At 46.0% G+C, this 21,585-nt stretch overlaps 1 protein-coding gene across 1 annotated transcript in view; it reads left to right on the top strand.

Annotated features, from left to right (window-relative positions):
- The window catches only part of col6a1 (collagen, type VI, alpha 1), a 55,355-nt gene extending 34,376 nt beyond the window's left edge, over positions 1-20,979 (top strand). The window contains exons 23-35 of the mRNA XM_048534301.2: positions 755-805; positions 1,509-1,544; positions 3,084-3,146; positions 7,186-7,251; positions 11,626-11,661; positions 11,785-11,821; positions 12,619-12,627; positions 13,466-13,599; positions 15,978-16,087; positions 18,039-18,219; positions 18,958-19,129; positions 19,275-19,304; positions 19,911-20,979. Coding sequence (XP_048390258.2) covers positions 755-805; positions 1,509-1,544; positions 3,084-3,146; positions 7,186-7,251; positions 11,626-11,661; positions 11,785-11,821; positions 12,619-12,627; positions 13,466-13,599; positions 15,978-16,087; positions 18,039-18,219; positions 18,958-19,129; positions 19,275-19,304; positions 19,911-20,512 — 1,527 coding nt within the window. The 3' untranslated portion in view covers positions 20,513-20,979. The remainder of the gene's footprint in view (positions 1-754; positions 806-1,508; positions 1,545-3,083; positions 3,147-7,185; positions 7,252-11,625; positions 11,662-11,784; positions 11,822-12,618; positions 12,628-13,465; positions 13,600-15,977; positions 16,088-18,038; positions 18,220-18,957; positions 19,130-19,274; positions 19,305-19,910) is intronic.
- The last annotated feature ends 606 nt before the right edge of the window (positions 20,980-21,585 follow it).

Genomic DNA, 21,585 nt, shown 5'->3' with positions numbered 1-21,585 from the left:
TAAATCTCCTCTGCACCCTTTCCAAAGCTTCCACATCCTTCTTATAATGCGGTGACCAGAACTGTACACAATACTCCAAGTGCGGCCGCACCAGAGTTTTGTACAGCTTCACCATAACCTCTTGGTTCCGGAACTCGAACCCTCTATTAATAAAAGCTAAAACACTGTATGCCTTCTTAACAGCCCTGTCAACCTGGGTGGCAACTTTCAAGGATCTGTGTACATAGACACCGAGACCTCTCTTCTCATCTACACTACTATGAATCTTACCATTAGCCCTGTACTTTGCCTTCTGGTTACTCCTACCAAAGTGCATCACCTCACACTTGTCTGCATTAAACTCCATTTGCCACCTCTCAGCCCAGCTCTGCGACTTATCCAGGTCTTTCTGTAACCTACAACATTCTTCGTCACTATCCACAACTCCACCGACCTTAGTGTTGTCTGCAAATTTACTAACCCATCCTTCTACGCCCTCATCCAGGTCATTTATAAAAATGACAAACAGCAGTGGATCCAAGACCAACCCTTACGGTACACCATTAGTAACTGGTCTCCAGGATGAACATTTCCAATCAACTACCACCCTCTGTCTTCTTTCAGCAAACCAATTTCCGATCCAAACTGCTATATCTCCCACAATTCCATTCCTCCGCATTTTGTACGATAGCCTATTGTGGGAAACCTTATCGAACTTTAACAGAGGGTGCATCTTTTTTCTAACTCGCTCTTTTTTTCACTTTCTCAATAACAGGGAGAACCTGGTAGCCCAGGCAACGGGACCAGGGGCCCACCTGGATTACCTGTAAGTGACTCAGATTACTTGCTTCATTCAGTTTCATTATATTGCATTATCTCTTGGTGTCGTTGCTTCTACATGTGTTTAATAAGGTTGTCAAAAATGTAGTATTTGATGGTGTCATTCATGATGTTGGGACAGCAAGTGAAAATCTTTGGAGGATAAGCCACTGTTGTAATGTAATGGCCAGGTGTGCATAGCGAGCTCCCACAAGCTTTGATATGAGAATGACGAGGTAATTCGCTTCAAAGATGTGGCTTGATGAATGGGGCCAGTAAATTTACCATCTATCCACTTTGGGTTAGCTTAACAATGAAGCTATTTGCTTGAAGAGCAGAGGAGTTTTCTCTGGGTGCTTTGATCAATATTTCTCCCTCCACTAACATGACAAAAAGCATTTCAGCTAGCCATTATCATCTTGCTGTTTGTGGGAGCTTGCTGTGAGTAGATTGCAGCTAAATTTCTTGCATGATAACAGTGACCTTAATTTTTTTTACAAAATACCTTCTTTGGCTGTAGAGAGCTTTGAGACACCTGGTGGTTGTAAGCACTATATAAACATAACTCTTTGAACCAGCATAATATGAAATGGGAACAGTTTAAATATGTGCTAGCCTGAGTACTAGACAAGGTAGTCTTTTTTTCTGAAGTGATAATTTCTAATGTAAAGTGGCAAAACTGATAAATGTTTTGTTTGTCTTTTTGATAGGGTATTCTTGGTATCCAAGGAAATGAAGGGCCTAATGTAAGTTGTTTTTCCTAAATCCTAGGCTACTGTTGAAAAACGTTATATATCCTACTTGATATCCCATCATGCAGTTTAAATGTTCACTTATGTCTGGAAAAGAGATTAAAAGGAAAAAAAAGCTAAAGGACAGAGCAAGAGTATCCCAGCATTCCCTGCAGGGAACCAAAGCTGGCATGGAATTGGCCCAATGATGTTGCGGTCGGGTCAAGTATATGCCCCTTTTCCTTAAGGTGGATGGCAAGGAGCCAGCCTCTCTCTTGCCTGCTTTTCTTCAGTATTTGGGTCTTCCCATTCTGCACCAGAATTCTGTAAACTTAGGGAAACCGGCCATGATGGCAAAGACAATTCCATCCTGACTTTTGGTCATATTCCTGGAGTCTGGTGGCAATCCCTCTGGAATTTTGTGCGAACCCGGGTACGAAAAGGAAACTGTGAGGGGAAGTCAAGTTCAGCGGTGGAGGGGTCGGATGCGTGGCTGTACATCAACTAAATTGCCATATCATCCCCTCCCGTTCCACAATGGGGCACATTTTAGCAGATATTCCTAGAGGCTAAGCCCAACAGACGAGCTGGGATTCACCCTTGATGGTGGCGGGGGGGATTCCTGCCCATTGTTAAGAAGATCCCTGCGGTCTCTCTAAGTTACCCTCAACAGGGGGAGGTTTGGTGAATTGTAACTAACACCCTGCTGCTACCCAGTGGATGCCAGCCATACTCTGCCTCTGATAAAATTGAGAATTTGTTTATAGCGTTATGAGGGCATTTTTTTAAATCAAGGTGAGACCCCATCAGCCAAGCTGTAAGATTCTACAATTTTGCCCTGATCTTCTCCCAGATCCCCACTCCAAACAGATAACAAACACTGAGAACTTAGACTCTTGTGGGCCAACCCTACCTGACTACAAGGCCATCATATCCAAAAGGTTTTTAAAAAGTATGGACTGAAAGTTCATAGTATGACATGCCTGCATTAGGCATAACGAATGTTAAAAACTGTGAAATGTAGTAAAGAGAAGCAGGAGTAGGTCATTTGGCCCTTTGGTCCTGCTATAACATGCAGTCTGATCATCCATCTCAGTATCCTGTTCCTGCTTTCTCTCCATATTCTCTGATCCCTTTAGCCCTACGTCCAACTCCTCCTTAAACCATGCAGCCTTTTGGCCTCGTCTACTTTCTGCACAGAAATGTAGAAAAAAGGAGCAGGGGCTGTCGTGAAAAATATAAACCACAGCCAGACACATTCCTGACCAATGTGGAACAGATGCCCATGATTATGAGCTGTTTGAGAAACTTTACAAGATAGACAGAAGCCTTGTTTTGCTTTTTTGGTTTTAATATAAAACAATACTAAAAGCACTGACTCCCTTTATTTGCTCACTGCATACTGAATTGTTCATCAAGTTCACAATGAATTGAGGTGTAAAGTGACAGCTTCCATCAGGCAGTCAGAAACTCTCCTCTGCAAGTGGAATGGGAGATGTATTGGCCTACTGTGTCTCATGTTTCTTTCTCTCTCTCTCTGCTCCTCTCGTGCAGGGAACAAGAGGCTCCGTAGGTCCAAAAGGTGATGATGGTGAACCTGGAGACCCTGGCCCAGATGTAAGTGATGATTTAAGATGAGAAGTCAGTAGGCTGGGGCTTTCCCTACTGTCTGTTTCAGAGGGGGAAGACATACACTCTAAACCCACTGTGTCATTTGGCCTAATTTGAAGGGGGCACTGTTTTAATGCAGGGGAGGTGGGGTGGGGGGGTGGATGGAGATTAGTCGTCTCGTCTCTGGGGACAGTGATTGTGTGTGGTGACTGTGTAGCCTGGAGATTTGGTCAGACTCCCATTTGGGCCTTTAAATGGCCATTTGTGACCTGAGGAGGCCATATAATGCCTGAAAAATGACCATCCATGCTTGAATATCTAGCTCTCGGGAAGGAAGAAAAACAGTGTGAGAGTGCGTTTTTGCCATTTTCTATTTATCACTAGTGTTTATTAGTTCCAAAAGCATTGGTGTTGGCAGATGGTTGGTCGCAGGAAGTGATACTACCTCTGCGAATGCATCCAGTTAGAATTGACAACACTTTAGAAAAAGCATGGAGTATCTATGGTTAGATTTGCCGAGGGTGGAAATTCTGTGGGATTTACTAAGATGTGCTGTGCATTTTGCAGCAAGCCATTTAATTGGATTGTGCATGAATGGAACAGTATGTCACCAATTAAAATGTAGCATGTTTTGGACTCCCACCACTGGGTCCGGTGGCTTCTCATTCTGCCTTAAGAAAGCAGACAGCCCCAGGCTTAATGTCCAGCCACAGGTACAGTAGAAGGCTATTCGGGCTTCATTAACCACTCACTCAGATCTTTGGTTGTTCTGTACCTCAGTCCTGTTGACCTGCTTTGAATCTGTTTCCCTGACCGGTCCCCATTGGGTGTGAGAGTCCCAAATCAGAACTGAAGTGAGAGCCGTTCAATTGCAGTGAGAAGCCAAGCAGTGTTCCTCCTATTACTGGAGGGTGAGGATTGTGCCTAGTGGTGATGGCACCCCAGTGGAATAGCCCAGTAACAGTCACCAGGTTATTATGGCTCCTGAGAGTGCAACTGTGCCCATCCTTCCGACCTCTCCGTTTTCTGGAACTAGACTCCCAACTAAAGCTGGAATTAAAAGTGTCACTTATTTCTATGTCCGACCCAATCATTAACTATTTTCTCAGCTGCTGGGTGGTTGGAAATGTGCAGCCGATAATAGTAATAGAGCTCAAAGCGTTGCTTCAAGATACAATGAATACAGTAAAAGTAACTATCTTCAGGACTCCATCCTGCACCTGACCTTCTTTAGAATACATAATAGGTAGTGACTGGTCTCTGATTACAGCCTTCTTTGACACACATTGGGGCAAGCATGATTGAGTCCTAACTATAAGCTACTGTAGCCTGACAACCCTCTGAGAATTTTTACCTTTTAAACTTTGGCCTCCTGCACACCTCTGACTTTCTTGTGTCCTTCCATTTTTGTGCCCACACCTTCAGCTACCTGGACCTAATGTCTGAGACCAACCCCATGTCCACCGCTATCCTCCTGCCCCCAACTTCTCCCTCATGCTATCTCTCTGCTCGTTGAAGAGTCTGTGAAAATCCAGCTCTTTGCCTCAGCATATGGTCCTGTCTCCCGATTTAAACGTGACCCAGTGTCTGTCTTTGGTCTGACAGCGCTCCTGTGAAACACTTTCCCCTGAAGCAAAGGTGCCGCTCAAATGCAAAGTGCTGTTATCAGCTGAGATCAATTGCGGGTGGTTCAGTTAGTGTACTGATCTATTTGAGAATGAGCTGTGAGGACCAGACCCAGTGACCCCATAAACTGGCTCCCCGATTTTCTTTGCTCTCTCTCAGCTGTTGTGCATGGGGATAAAGCAGCTGGGATGTCCTGATTGGCTTCTCTGACTTGGTTCCAGGACATTGGTTTCCAGAAAACATATTTTCCTTCCTCCTTTACCTGGCAGCGATGGTCTCCTGTCCTCCAAACTGTTTCAGTATTCAAGTAGTTCGGCCAAGACCAGACATTTTTGACCCAGAAGTACAGGGAAATCAAAGACTTCTCTCTCTCTTTTCCACAATTGTTGCAGGGCCAGAAACAATCCTCCTTCAACTTATATCCCTCAGATCCCTCCATCTACCCACCCTTCCCTACCCCCTACGCCCGCCCTCCCCACCAAGTCTACCATCCAATACCTGGATACCAGAACTCAGGACCTCAGTTAATCTTGACTGGTATTGCTTTGCCAAGAAAAGTGAGGGGAACAAGGACAGTATCCATGGTGCCTGATGCCAGGTAATGGCCCCTCAAGCAATGGCCGTGCTTCAGTGCACACTCTGAACCAGAAATGGTTCGACAAAATTGATTCAATATCATTCTCCTTCAGATAATGGCACTGCCACGCTGAGGTCTTCCTGGGAGATTTATTCCCAGAAACTCCGAGATAATCCTGCCAGTGTTAGCTAAACAAAATTAGGATCGCTGGTCCCCACAAATATGTGACTGTTCTGAACAGAAACTGCATGTCGAGATTAAGCAGATCATTTTTAAAACAGTTGTTTCTGTTCAGTACCCTTTCAGAATTGGCCAGTTTTAACTCTTTCTTTGCCAAAATTTGACCAAATTAGAGCTCCATTGGTCTCCTTATGTAGCAAAAGGACAATGTGTGTTTCTTTTTCTTAAATTAAGGCTGCTCACTCGCTTTGCAGTCACAAACTGCACTGGACACCATTTTAAAAAAAATACCCCAGGGGGTTGCTGAACTGTTCCCAGAAACAAATTGACATTAAGCCATGCAGGGTGTTGTTCGGAAGGTGACTGAAAACTTGGACAAAAGAGGGAGGGCAGAGAGGTATGGAACGAGGAAGAATTCCAGAGCTTTGGCTGAATGCACACGTGGCATTTTCAAAAGACGCTGTGAAAGCCCGGAAGGTTAGATGCTGGGTGGTCTTCTCTGAAACTTAGTCAACACTCCTCGTTCTTGGAATCATAGAATCCCTACACTGTGGAAACAGGCCCTTCGGCCCAACAAGTCCACACACATTCTCCTAGACACTTGGAATATTATTGAGCAGCAGTTTGGAAGCTTCGCTTTTAAGTCCGTAGTCCCCAGTCAGTGTCAATGCGGTTGATAATCCAGCCTTTGATATGTACAAAGGCTAGTAGCAACAGTGGTCCACTTAATCGACTTTTACAGATGTACAAATTAGCACAGACTCAAAGCAACCTCTAACACACTGCGTGCATAACATCCCAAACTGCGTGTACTGCAGCGACAGCTCTGTAAACGATCAGCCCTGATTTTTTAAACAGCCTCCCTTCGCAGTGAGCGCCAAATGATGTTTTAAGCCCTGTTTGGACATACACGAGCATGTGACAGGATTGAAAATTGATGGGGGTGAGAAGTTCAGCAGCATATTCCAGCCCTGTAAGGCGATGAGCATTCTCTGTTCCAGCGTTAATACGAGAGAAATGAGTTTAGGCATGGTCCGGTCTCGTCCTAGAGACTTCGAGGAAAGATCATTTTTTATTTAACGACCCCGTTTATGAACGCAAAGCCTATTTGATGAAATGTGAAAACACAGCAGCCAGCTTGTACACAGTAAGCTCCCACAGACAGATACCATAATGAGCGGATCTGTGTTTTACAATCTTGGCCGAGTGATGAATGTTGTCTAGAGGACCCTTTCTTTGAAATGGTGCCATGTTCTCCCTGGCCTATTCGTCACAGAGAACCTTGGGTAAATACCTCATCCGAAGACAGTACCTTCGACAGCGCAGCAATCCCTCGGTGTCACATTGGCTGATCAGCCTGCATTTTGAAATTGAGTCCCTTGACTGGGATTCGAACCCATGTCGTTCTGCCTAAATCGCAGTACAAGTACAATACAGCTCTCTGACAGCTGTCTGTGTTACCTGCCAGGAAATGGTTTTTCGAGACTGGCGGGGGATACAGAAATATAGTTTCTTTTGTCTCTAGACATCGCAGTGTTATTTGCATTTGTTACAAAAGCAACAGGAGTTTGATCCTCAGTTAGCTGGATGACCGGTATTTGCAGAGTGAAACACATGTACCAATGACTGTGCAAACTCGCCTCTCTGTGATTACTTCCTCAGAACGCTATTCCAGGTGAGAGAGGTCGCAAAGGAGCCAAGGGTTACAGAGGCGCAGAGGGAGAGCCGGTAAGGAGTTGTACCCGCTGTTGAACCTTGGCTGAGTTTGTTTGAACGGCAGCCCCATAAAGGATGATGGGATTTGAGTGATGGATGTTGGTCTAAGATGCTGTGGCTGACGTCTCTTCAGACCTGAGCTGATGCCCCGCCCTGTTTTGATTTCGGATGGGTTTTGGCTGTTCCCGGTCCTGCGGCGGCATTGCCCTCTATGAGGCCTCGCGCAGGAACTAGATGGACTGCCACCTGTGAAGGGGGTATGGCCTACGCAACACAGCATGCTCCCGAGTGTCAAGGCCAAAGATCCAACTGTTGTAGGGACCTGTCCGTCTTGCGTGCCCGACGAGGCACCCACTTCTGGCCCCATCCTGTCACCCAGTTCCTCAATTTCAGGTTGCCCAGAGAGCGACTCTGCAGAGGACATACTCTAACTGGTAACATCTCCGTCATCCATGTCCATCTTTATGAAGTCTGTTGACACCCCGTCCCAACTAGCTTTGTCAATCCCTTGGATGTGGGTGAACACTGCCAGTTGGCTGCTGTGACCCTTGTCTCAGGACAGCCAGAGCTTGTGTTTTCAAAAGCCATTGGGTCTAACTCGCCATGGGCAGTTCAGGGGCTAACACATATGGTCACTCAGTGGTATGGGCCGTGTTGAAAAGTGGAGTGCATTGATGAAACGTTGTGTCAGGACGAATGCAAGAACACCAAATTTCCAACTAATTGAGAGAATAATGATGATGATTGGCTGCTAAGTTGACTCTAATTGGCTGAGGTGTTGCCATGGAGGAAGAAATAGGGAACCGTAGTCTTCCTGGAAAATCCAACTTGTTTGAAATTTGGCATTCTTGTGTCTGTCCTGATGGAAGATGAAATGGCCTTTTTTTTCAGCATTGTACAGTTACAATGGCTAATTTCCCAACTTGACCTATTGGCAAACCTTCTTATCTACTACTTTTAAATGGGGTTCTTTGTATTGGGTTTATAGAGCCTTAGGGCTCAGGTTGTGCTCTGCTTCTCATCGTCTCATTGTCCTAATTCTCTGGGACATTACATTTCCTGCCTTAGGTTGCTGCCCTGAGATGTTGATATTGGTCATTCTTGTCTCTGATCATGTATAGCACAACAACTGTACTGTCATGTCTATCTCTTTGGTCTGGTAGCTGGCCAGCTCCTAAGTGCCCAGTGTCAAGTTTGAGGCTTACTCTGCCTACTGAGGGTTGAGAGGAGGCGATGGCCTCGTGGTATTATTGCTGGACTGTTAAATCGGGAGACCCAAGGAATGTTCCAGGGGATCTGGGTTCAAATTCCACCAAGGCACATGGTAAAATTTGAATTCAGTAATTTAAAACATAATTGGAATTAAGAATCTAATAATGACTATGAATTGTTGGAACACCCTTCTAGTTAACAAATGTCCTTCAGAGAAGGAATCTACTATCCTTACCTGGGCTGGACTATATGTGACTTCACAGCAATGTGATTGACTCTTAAATGCTCTCTGGGATGAGCAATAAGTTCTAGCAATTGATGCCCTCTACCAATTATTAAACGAGGGGGGAAAAAAAGGAGCAGACTCAGTATGCCAGGAAGCAGATCCCAAATTGTCTCATCCATGAGTTCTGGCTCTGATCCTTTCCTGGAACATTTTGCATCAACATTGCTTGGGAAGATCATGACCTCTGAAGCTCAGAGTTACCCTGACTACAATCCAGGAGGTGTGGAGGGAACTTCCCCATAATCCCTTACTCCCAGAACATGGGGAATGTTGAGGGAGTGGATATATGTCTGACAATAGCTGGCTGCTGAACTGAGACTTGGTCTGAATGCTTGAAGTAAGCTAGGAAGAGCACATAAAAGGAAATCTGTATTTTTTTTCTGGCAATGGGAAGCAACTGACTCCAGGATGATTGACCACAAACATGATAATGAATGTTAAGTGGGGGACCCAAGAGAGGGAACGGAGGGAAAGATTGGAAAGGAAAAAGATTAAATAATAACCTTAAATCATGATGTCCAAGTCGCCCCAGTGTATGTGGAGACCCCATTTTATTTCGTAAAAATACGAGCTTTTGTATCTCGAGCTCCCACAACACTCCTCTCTATTCTTTGGCCACAACCTGCTATGCATTTTAGTAGTCAGCTTCCATTTTCCACCCATCAAATCATAGAATCCCTTAAGTGTGGAAAGAAACCATTCAGTCTGCACCGACCCTCTGAAAAGCATCCCAGTGAAACCCCGACACACCACCACCACCCATAACTCTACATTCCCCATGGCTAACTCACTTGGCCTGTACGTCCTTGGATACCATGAGCAATTTAGCACGGCCAACCCCTCCAACCTGCACATCTTCAGATTGTGGGACATCCCTGACTCTGAGGCAGAATTGCTAATCACTGAGCCACTGTGTCGCCCAAGTGGGTATTTCATTTAATGGTAGTTCAACCTTATACCCAGCATATAAGTCAACCTAGTGTGTCTGTGGAAAATTCAAAGGCTTCAAAGGTTGACTTGCATGCAAACATTGATGTTGCTCCAGAAATAACAGTAGCTAGTTAGAATTCGTATCGGCCCACTAACAGTTTGGTGCTTTCCATCGTACTAGCACCCTGTTCTCCACCCAGAATCTTCCAATTGCTGCATGTTCTTCTCCAAGCCATCTCAATGGCAGCCAATCTCTTGCCCCCCCCCCCATCCCCATCACTGTCCATAACTTGGCCTCCCCCAACCACCACCACCACCAAGGCATGTCCAACCAAGGCCAGTAAAAACCTCCACTGACTTTCTAACAGTGGCTCCTCAGTGTGAAGAAGGATTGTCTGCAATTGCAGCAGGTGGCCCCTTGCTCTCAGTGGTGCTCCTGAGACTAGTGAGTCTGAGCAAGAACTCCCTCTCAGATGGTGGGGCATATCTCTCCCTGATCTCAGGGTGACCCAGTCTCATGGAAGGCAGGCTTGCCCTGACGTCTAAGCCAGGATAATGGGGGCCTTTCGCTGAGGTCCTTTTTAAGAACCTGTGATCATTCTAAAGCTGCAGCAACTGCCACTTCCTCCCTTCACTGGAGTGGCTCCTGCCTAAGATTATAAATTGACTTGGCTTGGAAATGTTGTTCATTAGGGTTCAATGGTTGAATGGTCAGAAAGCACCTCCTACTCCCACCATGTCTCACACTCCTTCATGAACCACAACGTCTGCAAGCTCCAAACGTTGTGACCCACTGAAAGATCTATTCAAAAAGACCCTCTTTGTCCCTGTCCACATTGTGCTTTTGATTAAATCTGCCAGGAGTTTAGCTGACTTTGGGTTGACTTTTTGCCTTCCCATCTACAGCTTAACGGAACAATTATCGGCATAATTTTGGTTGCTTCCCTTCTCGCTGATGCTGTGCAATGTTGTAGAAGGTTCGCTGGTGTAGCAAAAGATGACAATAAGGTGTAAATGCTGACTTCGGTTTCCTGAACACCGTGAATCAAGAAGTAGTGCTGATTTAGCGCAGTCGTTAGCCCTGCTTTTAGAGCAGCAACTTGTGGCTTTTCAAAATGCTCGAGTTCAGCTCAAGGTGAGCTGACTTAGCGTTGTGCTCTTCCAACTATGTGGATTTTTGTTTTCTTCCAGGGCATGCTACTGCTGGCCCCCTTTTCTGAGCCATCAGTGTGCCTACCACAGGGCAAGGGCCGAGAGAGAAAAAAGCAAGAAGGAAAATAAATAACTGCATGTGTGCCAGGGTAGAATATGTGCCAGGATGTGGGCACATGAAATCGGTTGGGAAAAATGTACTTGGTACAGGCAGAGGCAGTACATAAGCTAAAGGGTTGATGTTGGGTGCTGGCATGTATGACCACCGGCTCCTTCACCACATCCCCCGCCCGTCCCCACCCCGCCAAGTTCACCCGTTGGTAAAAGGCATCCCAGAATACAAACAGGTGCCCACAGCCCACTAAAAATCCATGGAAATCAGTTTGTTTCGACATTCCAGCTACCTGTGGTTCCTCGGAGGGATGTATGCCAATTACCACAAAGCACAATATTGAAAGGCACTTTGTAAAGTTAAGCAGGATCCAAATGCGAAGGTGCTTGGTCATTCGGAAACAAGATCTGGGGTTTAATCACAGCAGAGGACTTGCGTGGATTTGTTCCAGTAGTTACGGCTCTGGGAAAGACTGTCTTTTGAATCTGTTTTAATTTGCTTTCACCTTGCATTCATTTATCCCCTCTTTTGATGCTGTCATCTCCGTTGTGTACTTTAAGCAAGCTCAAAGGACATATCCGACTGAAACACTAATCGCTCCCCTCATTCCACAAGAATAAAGTGATGTGTAAATTCAAAGCCACCAAACATAACTAATAACAATCATGTCTTACTTACTCTGTTTCGCCCTCAGGGACCCCCAGGACCTCCAGGACCACCAGGACCTTCTGTATGTATACACTGAACTGCTTTGGACACATTAATACAAGCAGAGATATTTGAACAGCCCTAAACCATTAGGGCTTGGAGTGTATGGCCTAAGATTCCTGATCCTCCTCTTGTTCTTTAACAGGAATGTGAAATATTGGACATCATTAAGCGCATGTGCTGTAAGTGAACCATCAATCATTTTCAAAGCAGTGAATTGAGTATCAGGACTCAATATGCTGCTATTTGAAGTTGGCTGCCATTATGAGATCTGAAAGTCCTATCTCCAGGCTCAGCTGAAGGGTGTGCTGGTCTGTTGTTCTCAGTCGATGCTGAGTCTCAGGCACAGCGGCAGTAAGGATCCTTCATTTGACTTCAGTGATCGGCTACAGGTCGGCTATGATTTCCATTCAGGCTGCTGTCAGATCCCCACAGCTGCTTTGAGATATCATACTTTTCAAATTTGTTTCATCCTTCCAAATTCATGTGCCAAATGGCATAACACTGTGTGCCAAATACACATGGGCATCATTTAACCAGCCTTCATATGGCAGCCTTGCAGTCGTTGGTGTGACAAAGAATGGCATCAGTGAGCGATGGGGCGTACAGCAGATTGTTTGAGCCACACCCAAGATGGCACATAATTACTCGCCTTCAACAAAAAGGCACAGGGGTAATTTTCCAAACTGTCCCTCCTAAATCTGCACTCTCAAATGGCACTGTGGTGTACCTACCCATGGCGAACTGAAGCAGTTTGAGAAGGCAGATCACCATTGCCTTCTCGACAGCATTTAAGGAATTGATATCCCTGGCCAGTGAACCCCACATCCTGTGAACGAATTTTCTTCTATTTAAAAAACAATCACAAACTTGAGGTGACAAAATGACTGGATGGAGAATTAATTAAAATAGGAATAATGTACTGTTAATCCCATGAACAATTATTGCTAATTTCCTTTTTTCCCCTTTTTTTTCACAGCTTGCTGCGGTGAGTAAATTGTTTGATACAGATTAGCCTGATATGATTGCTGTTTACCATTAGAAACTCTATCCTTTGTTACATTTACTTGATTATTCCCTTGAGCCTGAAGTATTTGTAGATGATCCCTTACTTCATTTAGTGTCGATGCTGTCAAACTGAGGTGAGGCAATTTAGGACATGCCCCACCCAATCAGTCTGTGTTAGCATGTAAGCAACGTGAACCGAACTATTTCAAACAGTGCCCTGAAAGATGACGATCTATTAACTGAGGTGGAAGAACCATCAATAAGGTTTCAAGATTTTAACGGAATAACTCCTCCACATTGGTTCAGCCATAATGATCTCTAACCCTAGTTCAAAACCAGGCTTCTGCTTTTGGGAGTCCCTTTTCTATTAAGGCCAGTGACCCGTGGGACATCTGAAACCATTTTAAAACATAACAACTCTCTGATATTTTGAAGATAATACACCGACATAGTCAATTTGCAGAGGAATGTGGCTGCAATGAGAGAGCTTATTTCCTGTTTTTCCCAACACCAGGAAAATATTAGGAGGGAAATTTATGGCTAACAACAATGAATGATGTGATTTGGGGAATCAGCGTTCTGTAGATGAATGAACTAACACATCACCTTCCACTCTGCCTTGTCCTCCTGGGAAGATGGAAGCCATTCAACCCCTCAAACCTATCCCAATATTCCATTTGATCTTTGGCTAATATTGTATGTTAATTCAGTTTAGCTGCCCTGACTGCATATCCAGCACCTGCAACAGTGGTGAAATCCCTCTGATAAGCTCAAGTTCAGAATTGTATGGATAATTTTTGATTGTGTCTATGTTGCAGAGTGCAAGTGTGGGCCCATTGACCTCCTGTTTGTAGTGGACAGCTCAGAGAGTATCGGAGACCAAAACTTTGCTCTAGCCAAGCAGTTCATAATCACAGTGATAGAGAGACTGAGCAGAGATGAAAAAATCAGGGTGAGAACAAATCTTTAACTTTGCTAACCAACAAGAAAGACTGACTGGATTTCTCAGTTGAGCAGACATGAATTTTTGATCTTGGCATTGCTTCATTTGTTTTTCTTTTATTTAAACAAAAGGAGTCATCTGCAATACAGCTTAATGTTTTTTCCCCTTTTTCATTATGTAAATTTACTTCTCGTGTAAACGAAGGCTGGGGGACTTAAAATTGTGTTAAAACTCCCAGCCAAACATGACATGGTTAGATGCAGTCCCACCAATGAGCTTTACCATTAAGTTTAAAACAAGTGAATGACTGACTGTCAAAGCAGCAGGGAGATTTTGCCCGCTTGCATTAATTAATTGGTGTGTTTTCAAAGGAGGTGAAGCCTCCTCCCTCACCCTCACCCGTGGATGTCATAGAGCCCTAGAGATCTACAGCACAGATAAAGACCCTTTTGCCCATTGCATCTTTGCTGATCAAAAATAACCACAAAGCCATTCTAATCCCATTTTCCAGCACTTGGCCCATAACCTTGTATGCTTTGGCATTGCAAGCGCACATCTAAACATTTTCTAAATATTGAGGAGTTCTGTCCCTACCAACCCTACAGACAGCGAGTTCCAGATTCCCAACACCCTCCGGGTGAAAATATTTTTCCTCACATCTCCTCCGAACCTTCTGCTTTTTAGCTTAAATCTTGTCCCCATTCTTTGTCCATCAACGGGGGAAAAATCTTCATGATTTCAACTTATTCTAATTAGTATAAAGCTGCAATCCTCATCCAGGAATAAACCATAGTTTTTTTGCCTCAAAGGATGCTTGGCTGCGGTGTGTAGAATGAGTGCTATGTTTTGGTTGAAAAGATGATCATGCAGATGGGCCTATCCCAATATGTACAGCAGTTGCGAAAGCTATCTATTAAACCACAGTTTAGAGGGGGAGGGTAACAGTACAGTCGTTAATGAGATGAGTTCCCTTTTGTTGCAGCCATTTTTGTGACTTAATTTGAAACCAGATTGTCTCATCGCTAAGTGCACTGCATAAGGCATGAAAGAAGGAAACTCAATTATAGCATGCATGTTAAATTCAGAACAGACCACAAATAGGCAATTATTTATTTAGAGGGAATGATCACAAATTTGAATTTTAAGACATTGAGTGCAAACAAGTTGAAATCTAGAAAATGGTGATTCTGGTGGGATCAGATTTAGGTTTGAAGTTATAAAAGACTTTGAGTAAAATTGTATTTTCACTGTAATATAAAGTAAAGCACAACTGTTGGATCAACTTCAGTCGAAGAGTAGAGTTGGTAGCTATAATGTGTAGCATATACCAGTTATGTTCCTTTAAGGGTGCCCTGGGAGTGTTAAATCCTCTTATGGCTATTATCCTACATGCCGTAGTCAAATATGAAGCAGGCTCAAAACACTAATGTGTGCTGTACGTGAAGAATAGCATAGAGGAAAACCTCTGGTACTTACTGGCTTTATGGCAGTTTATTGATATTTTTCACAGCATACATTCTGCCTACATGAATAACAGTGATTTTGATCAGAATTGGGAATGCAAAATGTGCCCCTCATGGTCAGGGAGCAAATCGTCACTAACAAAATGCGCAATTGTTACAAAAAATTCATTCAAATCCACTTAATTGTTTTAAGACGTATAACCTCAGGAAGGCAGTGACAGTCTGTCCAACCTGCACTGTCCTGTGTGTAGAAGATGATGTTTCCTAAGTTTATTTCTAACAGACCAAACGCTTCCCTGCTAGCAGTAAATTCTCCTCACTATCTAACCCTAACCCTGCTGAATCTTCCAATGTTTGATATGTTGCATTAGAACAGCCTGGAACCATCTTTACTGAAGGAAATATAGGTCTGTTCTTGACATTCAATTCTCTCAGGCCCCAGAATTAATGTAGTTAATCTGCAATGCACTCTGAGGGCAGCAGATCCTTTCTTGGGATGTAGTGACTAGAACTGAAGAATGGATCACTTGGCAGGCTTCTGTACAATCAAAGCATAACCTCCTATCCTCTGACTGTCAAGTCCTGTTTGGGAAAAGGCCAACATTCACTTGACCCTTTCTGATTTCTTGAAGCTGGCCTTTAACGATTGTTGGCTTTCAAACCACTTCCTGTGTACAGTTGCTAGCTCCTTGCCATTTTGGAGCTCCAATATGATGGGCCTCATGCTTACACTAATTGGACCATATCTTGTGAATATCCTGTTCATGTTTGTCTTCTCTAAGCCTATCCACCTAAGCCTATTTTGGAGCTAATGTAAACATTTGAAATGACAAGGAACCAAGAACTGCAGAGGAAAAGTTTTGAGGAGACCCTGTACTCTATGTATTAACTGTGTACTAACTCTACTCTGTTTGTCATTTATAGTTTGATGGCAAGGAGTCCAATGTTGGAGTCGTCCAGTACAGTCATGCAGGAACTGAGGAGTTGGTCTCAATGGTTGATCCCAACATTAACACGCTGCCGGAGCTAAAAGTGTACGTGTCACACATTTTGATTTGTGGTTTGCTTCCGTGGTTAACACACCCTGTTGCATTGGAAAGGCTTTGGGAAAAGGGGGAATAGAACATGTACAACACATCAGCTTCTCAGTTATGCATGGAGACTCTGGGAGGGTGACCTTGAACCGGGGCAGAGCAGTTTAGCATTGCGGGGGCATGGTGTAAAATACTGAGCTACAGCCATTGCAGATATAAGACGCCAATTCAGCAGAGACTGAGCAACGAGGACAGTCAATTTAAGCAGCACCTGGGATTAATGCTGCGAGTTCATCTACATATAGACTGGCAAAATTAGATTGGCAGGAATAGCCTGGATGGGGAGTTCACAGAATGCTTTAGAGACAGTTTCTTCCAACAACCACATCTTGGAACTTACCAGAGAGGGTTTACATTAGACTTGGGTATTGTGTAATGTGACAGGATTGATTAATAACTTCAGAGTTCAGGCATCCCTAGATAGCAGTCATCACAACATGAATTTACATCCAATTTGAAAGTCAGAACAATGGGTCTAAGACTAGCACTTCAAACCTAAAATAAGGGCGACCATGTTGACACAACAGCTGGGCTATCTGAAGCAAGTTTCGTGAATTATAGGGGGAATTGGAACATAAAAATGATAATGTTATGCTTCAGTTATACAGGGCCACCTTATTTCAGAAAGGATGCAAATGTATTAGAGGTGGCACAGAAGAGGTTTACTAGCTTGGTGCATGGAATGAACGGGTTGGCTTTTGAGGACAGTTTGGACAGACTGAGTTTGTTTCCACTAGAGAGGGAGTGCTGTCTTGTATGCTTCTGAATGGTCTTAACAAGGTGGATGTGGGCAGGATGTTTCCTCTTATGGGTCAGTTCAGAACCAGGGGGCACTCGTTAAAATGTTAGGGGTCACCTTTTCATGGTGGATAGGAAGAGATTTTTTTTCCGCTGAGGGTTGTGTGATTTTGGAAGGATCTCAGAAGGAGGCGGGGGTGGGGTCAATGACCACGACAGATGAATTCTTGTTGGGCAGGGAATGAAGGGTCCTCAGTGGGTAGACGGCAGCATGGAACTTGAAGCATAAATGGCTCAGCCATGATCTTACTGAATGGCAGGGCAGGGTAGGGCTTCAAGTGTGGGGGAGGTGAATGGCCTGCTCTGCTGCTATTTCCCATGTTCGCGTGACAAGACCTTCAGATGACCAATGCACAATTAAACATGACTGCCAGAGACAGCCTTCTGATCAGCCACTCCTGGCGAGGTTGAACCACTTGTGCACCCAATCTGTACAGCCCATCTGGAGCAGCAATTGTGCAACTCTCAACTACTGCTGGATATCACCCCAATCCACCAGGGTTATCATTGTGTGGAAGCAAACCATTCAGCCCACTGAGTCCATACTGACCTTCTGAACAGTATCCCAACCAGACCCACCTGCAACCCTGCACTACTCCATGGCTAACCCACCTAGCCTACACATCCCTGGACACTATTTAACATGGCCAACCCACCTCTGCACATCTTTGGACTGGTGGGAGGAAACTGGAGCACCCGGAGGAAACCCAAGCGGATGTAGGGAGAATGTGCAAACTCCGCACAATCGGCCAAGAGTGGATTCGGACCTGGATCCCTGGGGCTGTGAGGCAGCAGTGTTAATCACTGAGCCACCGTGCTGCCATCCCCAGGGGCCAGCAGAGGCCCAGGTGAAATCTGGTTCACAAAGCCCTCTGCAGTCGGGCATTCTGCAGGCAGTCCCAGTGCCAAGCCTGTCGGGGAAGGGTGTGGACAAGCACCCATTTAGCCACTCTCCAGTGCCATAACCGTGGAGCTGAATGCTGGCCTTCAGCACAGCGTGAGGAACAGATGGAAAGCACAAGTCAGGGTGGGGGCCAGGGAAGAAAAGTCTCATTATTAGAAGGGTGAAATTCTTCCTTTTCTCTACTTGCAGTGCAATCAAGAACCTCCAATGGATTGCTGGAGGTACGTTTACTGGAACTGCACTGGATTGGTCGAAGACAGCCTTCAGAGGGTCACTTAGCCAAGTCCGGGTCGCCCTGGTCCTCACTGACGGGCGGTCAGACATTTTGAGAGACCCCAAGTCATTGTCGTCACTCTGCAATGAAGCCAACGTAGGGCTCCTTTCCTTCATTCCCGACTCTCTCTTAACTGATCCCGGCTTTTGTTTCCGAGATAGTGGGAACTGCAGATGCTGGAGAATCCAAGATAATAAAATGAGAGGCTGGATGAACACAGCAGGCCAAGCAGCATCTCAGGAGCACAAAAGCTGACGTTTTGGGCCTAGACCCTTCATCAGAGAGGGGGATGGGGTGAGGGATCTGGAATAAATAGGGAGAGAGGGGGAGGCGGACCGAAGATGGAGAGAAAAGAAGATAGGTGGAGAGAGTATAGGTGGGGAGGTAGGGAGGGGATAGGTCAGTCCAGGGAAGACGGACAGGTCAAGGAGGTGGGATGAGGTTAGTAGGTAGATGGGGGTGCGGCTTGGGGTGGGAGGAAGGGATGGGTGAGAGGAAGAACAGGTTGGGGAGGCAGAGACAGGTTGGACTGGTTTTGGGATGCAGTGGGTGGAGGGGAAGAGCTGGGCTGGTTGTGTGGTGCAGTGGGGGCAGGGGACGAACTGGGCTGGTTTAGGGATGCGGTGGGGGAAGGGGAGATTTTGAAACTGGTGAAGTCCACATTGATACCATTAGGCTGCAGGGTTCTCAGGCGGAATATGAGTTGCTGTTCCTGCAACCTTCGGGTGGCATCATTGTGGCACTGCAGGAGGCTTTTGTTTCCGACTTGGAGGGGCCGCGGTTTGTTTGCCGGCTCCTGCCTAGGCCACTCACTTGCTTCTCGTTGTGCTCCAGGTTGTCTCGGTCGGCGTGAACGACATCTTCCGCAATGAGCCGGCCGCCGAAAGCCTGCGGCAGATCGCCTGTGAGTCGGCTCCAACCCCTGGGCTCAGCTTGCAGCGGGACAACTTCATGGAGCTGCTGGAGGATGCCTTCCTTGAGAATGTCACTCAGTTCATCTGCAGAGGCAAGTGGACAGCGCACTGTCACATCTCGAGCCTCTCTTTGACAGAAAGGCCTGAGGCTCCTTATCTCGATTTGGGTTTTAAACAATTGCTACTTGCAACTTTTTTTTTCCTTCTGCTAATGTTTTTTGCATTTTTTTCCTACAGAAAAGAAATGCCCAGACTATTCCTGTCCAAGTAAGTACACTTCCAACACGTTTTCTTTATTAGTTAAGGGCTTAGGCTGTGATTTTTAGAGTGAAGGGTGGGCTCAGCCCAAGGGACATGTGCATCCCCCCAGGTCAGGCTAACATCTGTGGGTTCAACCATGTTACAGTAGAATTGCCCACTGTAGATGCCCAGGCCTACAATCAACTGTGAGCATCTCCAGCAGCTTTGAAGGGAAGGGACATTCCAGCATGATGCGGCAGGTGGAGGATAGTGGGGAGGCTGGAGCGGCGATCAAACGTAAATCCCTTACGGGGCTTGAAGGGCAATGGCTATTCCTGCCCTTTGCTGGACTACAAGGAGTCCTGTCTCAGGAGTTCATCTCCCTGTGGTCAGTGGGCTCATTCTTGCCTTGTTTGGCTGTGGAAGCCATCATGAACAGTTTATCTGTGCCCACCTCTTTAAAAAATCTGAAATACCCCCACATTCCCACTGGGTTGCAGGGAGCGCAGATTTACAGGCCAGATTGCCAAAGCACCAGCATCCGGGAATTCAGCAGCTGCCGATTTTTAACAGCAACAGCCCATTATTTTAGCTGTCAACCGCAGTGGCTAACAGCGTCCGCTTCCTCTGCAGTTCAGTTCAATGTGTCGACGGACATCACCCTGCTGGTCGACAGCTCCACCAGCGTGGGGAGCAAAAACTTTGAGACGGGCAAGACATTTGTTAAGCGGCTGGCCGAGCGCTTCCTTGGTGCCAAGCGTGCCCCCGGGGCCTCAGTGCGCCTGGCAGTCCTTCAGTACAGCAAAGGCCAGGCCATCGAGGTGCCGTTCTCTAACAACTACACCGAGGTGGCCGAGAAGATCGAGCGGATGAAGTTCATGAATGATGCCACAGACGTCGGCAGCGCCATGAGCTACGTCAACGCCTACTACCAGAGGACCAGCCGGAACGCCCGGAGGAAGGTCCTCTTGTTCACTGATGGCAGGTCCCAGGGAGACCTGGTTAACAATGTAGAGGAACAGGCACAAGCTGCCAAAGCCAGCAAAATTGACATGTATGTCATAACCGTAGGTGATCAAGTCCACGAGAACAACCTGCGGGCCTTGGTAGCGGGCAGGGCCATTGACTATGACGTAGATCACGGTGCTCGCCACCTTTTCCGGGTGAAGGACTACCCCACCCTTTTGAAAGGCGTTTTTTACCAAACGGTCACCAAACAAATGTCACTTGATTAACAACGGAGAAATTCTCGCACCCCGCCCCCCCTTCCCCCTCTAAGCTCTGTCTCTTTTGTATGTTATGCATTTCGATTTTAAGGTGGTTACAATCTTTTTGGGAATTTCGCTTTCTTAGGATGTACAAGTGCGTTTAGGAACTTTGTGACCTCGGCCACTGTTCCCCACACTGTTTGATCTCCCCCTGCTCCCTCCCCCCAAATCCTCCATGTGTATCCATCTTGGGCTGTTCCCTTCTGATTCAGGTAGGGGCTGGAGTGTGCAGCAGTGGTTTGCCAAACATGCCTCCTGACTGCTGCTCCATTACTGCGGCCAGCAAAAAAAGGCTCTCCAGCCCAAGGTTTAGGTGAGTCTATTTGGGTTCATTCGCATGTTCCTCTCAATAGCCTTTGTATTCCTTAGAAATAATGACAGCGACGGAATATTTGGCCATTGATATGCCTCTTCTGTGGATCCTAAAATCGGGAGGGTGGGCCGGGGGTGTGGTGGAGGTGGCGGGGAAGGACGGGGAGTTGACCAGTTTTTGCAGTACTCACCGAGTGCCTGCAAAAGACCTCTTGCCATTACTGAGGAGACAACCAGTAGGTTTCCAGCCCCCTTAACAACTGTCAGCAAAAGGCCCAAGGCCGGTTCTCGGAAGTTGTCTGAGAAACCGGGCTGCTCTGTGTGTGTCAGTCAGCACCACAGGCCCGCTGGCCTCAAGATTCCCAGGCACAGATGAGGCCTACAAAATGGCCATTTCTGTGTGAGTGTAAAGCTGACAGCACTCCTGCCAGCAGCAGCGCCCCATCCGTCCCCACATCCCTGATTGCAGCTGTTCACCGAGTTTCCCACCTCAGCGAGCATGTGCCAGAGAGGCAGACATCTGGGAATACTGGTGGGGAATGGGGGGCTGCCCCATGTGCAGTGTGGCCTTGTGTCCTCCAAGTTCATGTACGCCTTGTTCCTGATTTGGAGCTGTCAGGCCATTGTTGAGGTGCCTGTAAAACACATCTAAATCCTGTAGCTTGCTGTTGCTTCCTTTTCTTGTCATTTACTCACTTTTGCAACCTTTGGAGAAGTTGAAGCAAAGA

This window comes from Stegostoma tigrinum, chromosome 7 (genome assembly GCF_030684315.1).
Source record: "Stegostoma tigrinum isolate sSteTig4 chromosome 7, sSteTig4.hap1, whole genome shotgun sequence".
NCBI classification, from domain to species: Eukaryota; Metazoa; Chordata; class Chondrichthyes; order Orectolobiformes; family Stegostomatidae; genus Stegostoma; species Stegostoma tigrinum.
The sequence above is the reverse complement of the archived record's forward strand: the minus strand, read 5'-3'. Positions and strand labels throughout refer to the sequence as shown.